The sequence below is a fragment of the Corythoichthys intestinalis genome, chromosome 17 (genome assembly GCF_030265065.1).
Source record: "Corythoichthys intestinalis isolate RoL2023-P3 chromosome 17, ASM3026506v1, whole genome shotgun sequence".
Lineage (NCBI taxonomy): Eukaryota > Metazoa > Chordata > Actinopteri > Syngnathiformes > Syngnathidae > Corythoichthys > Corythoichthys intestinalis.
The window spans coordinates 26,591,682-26,597,681 of NC_080411.1; the positions used below are offsets into that span (position 1 = coordinate 26,591,682).

Genomic DNA, 6,000 nt, shown 5'->3' on the forward strand with positions numbered 1-6,000 from the left:
ATAGGTCAGTTTGATAATACAAACGCTACATCATTACAATGTAACTGATTAGAATGCTACGGAAATTTTGCAGCTGCCAGCCGCGCCAGTCCATGGCAGCACTCACGCAGAATCCACTATAAAAGAAAAGGTTTTGAAGGCACTGAAGTCGTTTTCTCATATTTCAAAAGAATTAAATAGATTAAAATGGGAGTGTGCCCTGGTTGAAGTGTGTTATCTTAGTAGTTTTTTTTATTTTGATTGCAAAATTTAGGTAGGTTTCTTTTTTTTTTTTTAAATAATGATATATTTCAACTTCTACAAAGAATTAGCCCTTTTCAACTCATGGGAGCCCTGTTGTGGGGACACAATCAACCTAATAAAACATTCAGCATTCACCCAAACTGTGAAACTATGTGAAGACCATTATTCAACAAATAGTTTCGTCAGCAGGACATGAAAGAGTCAACAAACGTGCGCATACCTGTCTGTCAAGATCCACATAGGAGTCATTCCCTCCTGTCACTGGCGTTTCTTTACTCATCAGCTGACAGAGACACAAAACAGTTGATTTAAGATATGACTACATGGCGCAACATGGTGCAGGAATGTTGGCAAATTTAATTCAACCACAACACTTAATATAGCGGAGCACTCGACTAAAAGCTGTAAACAGTAATGATTATGATTAATTTTATCTCATAAAGGCATCAAAGACTTTATAATCTACCTCTTGGATGGCTGTCATGACGACATGCTGAACTGATTCCTCCATCATCATGATGGTTTGGATATATTCTAAAAGAACAAACATAATGATGATCTTAAAAAAAAAAAAAAAAAAAAAAAAGTACATATAGCGGGAGTGTGTTAATTTTGTTATGCACCTTGCTTCTGTTCACAGTTGACAGCACAACCTAGAATTAGTTGAAGCATCCTCCCAAGTTCTGCGGGGTCAGAATGTTCTCCAATGAGACCGACGTCAGGTAGCGTGAAGTCGTTTATGTGTTGCCCAAGAATCTTGAAGGGGAGAGTACATTATTATACATTGGTATGTTACCTTATAAACCAATGAGTTATTAGGGCCTCAGACACCACCAGGAGCATAATTTTTTTAACATAATATAAATAACAAGGTTGCTCTGAGCTATAATCACATTGAATTTAAATATTCTAATGCTACTGTTAAAGCAAAATAGATTATCCACTAGAAACCCTACAAAACTGACCTAGAGAGAGAGAGGAAAAAAAATAAAAGAGATTTGTCTTACCTCCTGGTTATAATCTAGGATACCCTTGAGAATTTTCTTTAGATTGCTGACCTGAAACAAATGGGAAAATTATGCAACCATATTCCAGCTTTTGCAAAATATTATGCGAGAGAAGTACTTTTCCATATAATTTAATTTGAGAAAGGTTAACAGTAATTATGACAAAGATTGGATACAAAAACACAGAGGTTGGCACCACAGAAATACACAACATTCATTATGTGAATCAGTGAGTAAATTCAAAGACTCTTATGCTTGCCTTTAACCTCCAGTTGTCCCCCACATCGGGCTTGATTCGACTAATCCAAGCATCATTGAAATAGACTTCGTCGCTATAAAAAGAAAAGAAAATGTGTTATGAGGAAAAAAAAAAACAATTAATGTAAATTCCAGTAAGATTCTTTAAAAAAATTAACAGTTTTCACTGCTACAGTGCATTTCAAATTCTCAACTTACATTTTCTGTAGAGCCTGAGCCATGACAATGCCACTTGTCATGTCATCTACGGTCTTACATTGAGCCTCTACACCAAATGTTTGAACCTAAACAGAAAAAACTATTATTGAAACATACGATTGTCATCCAGAGAATTAAATTCAAGTTTAAATGTAAAATGCTGCATGCCTTAGAATCTTTATAAACTATTATTAACAAATTTTAGTGCCTTCACTCAGCCAATCAGGTCTATTACCTGTAATTTTGCCAAAGGCTAAATGAATCCATTGCCTAGAACGTGAAGTACACATTCTAACAGTCCATGTGACAAAGGCAGTGAACTTGAGAGCAGGAATGTTGGAAATTTAACAGGAAGGAAATGAAAAGCTGGACCTCCTGTTCATTTATTATATTCCCTATTTTGTAATATCATGGCTCAAAAGACCATGAAGTCACCACACCCAGCCTCCAAATAAAAGAGCATTAAAAAATAAAGGGGGGGGGGGGATCATTCTTCAAATTAGTACTTTTCTAATTCTCAGAAATTGTTAAAACTTTAAAAGATGTTGCCTATGATTAGTGTTTAGTAGTGTCAAACAAATAATGAAAATCTTAACAGATACTGACAAATACATTTTAAAAAGTCACAACATATACAACCGTGCTGCAGCTTCACTTATGTTTTTTGCTGAACTTAAAATGGTTTAACCAACCTAAGAAGGACTACAAAAGCTTGTCTCAATGGATCTTTCTGGCAGACAAATAACTTAACACTGCCCACTGGCCCAAAGCCAACACACTGAACCCAAACAACACATCTTTATTATGTAATAACATATATCAGGAGATGGAGTTGATTTGGCCAGTACGACGAAATATTTCATGTATGTTAAGATGTTTTTTTCCTTCATTTTTCTTACTGCCATCTTGTCTAAAAAAACATTTCTGTTTTAGATTATACTAAAATAGCAAAAATTTGAATACAGTTGTTTAACTCAAATGCAATCAAACTGGAACTGTCCAATTCAAAGGTAGAAGCTGTTTCATGTGCAATTTCATGCATCGGGAACCATTTTGTTGGTGTTCTGAGTTTTAATTCCATTATGGATGCAAATTGTACAGTCCAATACGGCGTGTTAACATTGAAAAATTACTTTTAATTAGTACGTTTGCCTTTCAAAATGTAATTATCACTAATACTGCAACATGATTAAACGGCAGTTCAGTTCAGAAACAGCAAAATGCTAGACAAAGCTTTGATTTAACACAAGAGCATATTTTTACTGTAAACTGCATACAATGCAGGCAGTTTATCATCGAAACATGCCATTTCACTGCTGGCATGGCACAGCCTATTAATCTGCTGGCATTCATTCATACAAGAGCATTACATCAATCTATCCGTTTTCAATATAACTTATCCTGCTTATGGTCAATCGGTGCTGGAGCCAATTCCTGGTGAATTTGGGTTAAAAGGTGGACGACACCCTAAACTGATCGTCAGTCAATCACACCATAACACAGAGAAGGAAACGACCCACACTCTAAATCATAATGTTAATGAGTAGGAAATGAACACACGCTGCCTGCACTAAAGTCATGCATTAGAAATAACTTGTGGCATTACGGATTTGTTGAAAATGTTGTTTTATAAATGGGAGACTCTGTTGTAATGCATCACACGTACAATAAAGTGGATTTAAAAAATTAAATAAATAAAAAAAAGTAGACAGCTCCATGTTCAAATGCTAGTGTTTTGTGAAATTTTATGGTGTGTGCATGTCCAGAGGAGAGATAGTTAGTATATTGGCAAAAGGATGCTATATTTCCATGTGCCAGGCAGGAGGTCCAGAGGACGACCAAGGCGGAGGTTTATGGATGTAATTAAAGAGGACATGAAGGTAGATGGTTTGAGAGCTGGGGATGCGGAGGGCAGGGTAAGATGGAGACAACTGATTCGCTGTGGCGACCCCTGAAGGGAAAAGCCGAAAGGAAAACAAGAACTTTTCTACTACTGGTGTGGCCTTAAACCTGGACAACTCACTGTATTTCTTTTTAATCTTATGAGACGGCAAGTAGGAGTACAGGACTAAAATAACATGGTTGCACAAGTGTTCACATACTCTCATAACTGGGACGAGGTGGTGTTAGAATTAACAAACCACATTACAGCCAATCTTAAGTATCATAGTGAGTTAGAGCATTTTTAAATTCATAAGCATCGTTATTACTGGAATGGCCCATAGTTTTTCCAATGCTAATTTCATGAGTTCCACTACACTTGAACTTCATTTGTCATTCAACAACAAATGCCCCCAAACTGCAATATAAATTTATCGTGTTTATTGTATTATATAAACCTGTTAGCTCATTTACGACTCCTTTTTAGCCGCCTATGGATGAGTACTAAACTAAACCTCATCACCGAAGCGCTATCTGCGAGCTAATTCGTGACGATTATTTTGTAAACCTTGATCTTGTCTTTCGATTAGTATTTTAAGTTTGTCACTATTAAAAGTCTGCTTCTGTGTTATGTAAGCTTTCAGAATTTGAAAACATGATATTCAGAAAGTTATTAAAAAAATGAACTGAAACTGGGATTCAACAAAAATCTCGACCCTGATTAACCCTGTAGTAAGTTTTTTTTTCTTGTAATTGGTGCACCGGAAAGTAAGTAAGTAAAAACAAATAGATAAGATTAGAGGTACACGATAATTATTGGTCCGATAGTTATCAATCTGATAATAGGAATTATGACGTCATCCCAATAAATACAATAACATAATTAATAGGCCCGATAATATACAGTATAACCGTTTCACCACGGACATATGGACGTGCAATGATAGTCATGTCAGCATGCTTGGTGTGACGGCGCAGTGGCTGAACAAGGATTTCATGCTTTGCAGAGAAGAAACCTCATGCCTTATTGAAAATGGGTTCACTCACTGCCGTTTATATGGATTATTATAAGGCAAGCCATTAATCCTTTTTGTTGTACCATATTTTTGATAATGTGGAACGAGTGATGAGCCGTACTATATAATGTTTGCATTTTACAGTGTTAGTTATAAGTTAGTAAGTTATTGCGAGGCCTTTTGTTTATTGATAGGCTTGCTGTCCTATAATTGCCAGGTTAAGAAAGTTGTTTCATGGACCAAGAGGACAACAGTCTCCTCTCCTGTATCACCAAATGTTTTTATCTCATGACAAAGCACAATACCTGATGGGTTTATGTTTTATTTCAGTGCTCATTGTTCAGGGAACACATCTTCATTGACACTGACTAATTGATTGCGATTGACTCAAATTATATTTATTTGAACAAATAAATATTGGCACTTTATTTAAAGTCGAGACTGTTCTTTTGTTTTTGTTTTGTTCATTACAATAATGTTCATGTCATGAAAAATCTGGTTAGGTCAAAGGCAAATCTATGTTGAATCCACCACTAGTTTTTTTTAACCTCCAGGTGTTCAAAAACTCAGCTGAATATACATTTAAAAATTATATATTATTATCGATATCGGCTTTGAGGAGCAGGAAGTTATCGTTTTCAAAAAATCGATATCGTGTACCCCTAGATAAGATATATATTTTCTTTGAATACGCTTTTCTTAATATGTGTGCAGGAAAATTCGATTTACATCACTGAAATCTTCTTGGTAATATCTGATAGTTATAAGATCAAGTCATCTTTGTGTACTGTACACACACACACACACACCTTAAAAAGACCAAAAAAAAGCTGATAGAACGTCACATGCTTAAACACCAGATAAAACGCCTCTTCAGATTGATTTTATAAACCGCTTGACCCGCCTGTCACAAAATTACATGGCATCCATTAGGAAATTTGAACTAGCCAAATATCCGGTTGTACGGCTTCCCAAATGACAAGATCCCGTTTGATAAGACTGCCTGCAAGCGTCTAGCACACAACACATCACCAATGTAGGCTGCCAACAGCTGGCCTGCATACGTCAAGCAGCGTGAGTTCGTGTCATTTTTCCTCCAGCCTCCTCACGTCACCATGGTTAGCTCACTAGCTAGCATTGGCATAATATGCTAACCCTAGCTAGCCATTAGCGCTGGACGGAGGGGGAAAAAAAAACAATACAGACTGACGTTGCGATCGATGACCTACCCATGTCAGAAGACTTTCACAGAGTTCCACTCGATCCAACGACCCCGATGTAGACATTGTGAATTAAAGTAGACGGAATCTAGATGATAAATAGAGCGTAAAGTTAGAAGTAACCTCAGACGCTCCAGAGGTCTCTCGCTCTCGGTGTGTCTCACTCTCTGCACCGGC

At 36.6% G+C, this 6,000-nt stretch overlaps 1 protein-coding gene across 4 annotated transcripts in view; it reads right to left on the reverse strand.

Moving 5' to 3' along the window:
• The window catches only part of hook3 (hook microtubule-tethering protein 3), a 28,861-nt gene extending 22,861 nt beyond the window's left edge, over positions 1 to 6,000 (reverse strand). For all 4 annotated transcript variants that reach the window (XM_057819440.1, XM_057819438.1, XM_057819437.1 and 1 more), the window contains exons 1-7: positions 5,833 to 6,000; positions 1,707 to 1,792; positions 1,510 to 1,582; positions 1,251 to 1,301; positions 867 to 999; positions 710 to 777; positions 464 to 526 (exon numbers count right to left, since the gene is read on the reverse strand). In XM_057819440.1, coding sequence (XP_057675423.1) covers positions 464 to 526; positions 710 to 777; positions 867 to 999; positions 1,251 to 1,301; positions 1,510 to 1,582; positions 1,707 to 1,792; positions 5,833 to 5,889 — 531 coding nt within the window. In that variant the 5' untranslated portion in view covers positions 5,890 to 6,000. The remainder of the gene's footprint in view (positions 1 to 463; positions 527 to 709; positions 778 to 866; positions 1,000 to 1,250; positions 1,302 to 1,509; positions 1,583 to 1,706; positions 1,793 to 5,832) is intronic.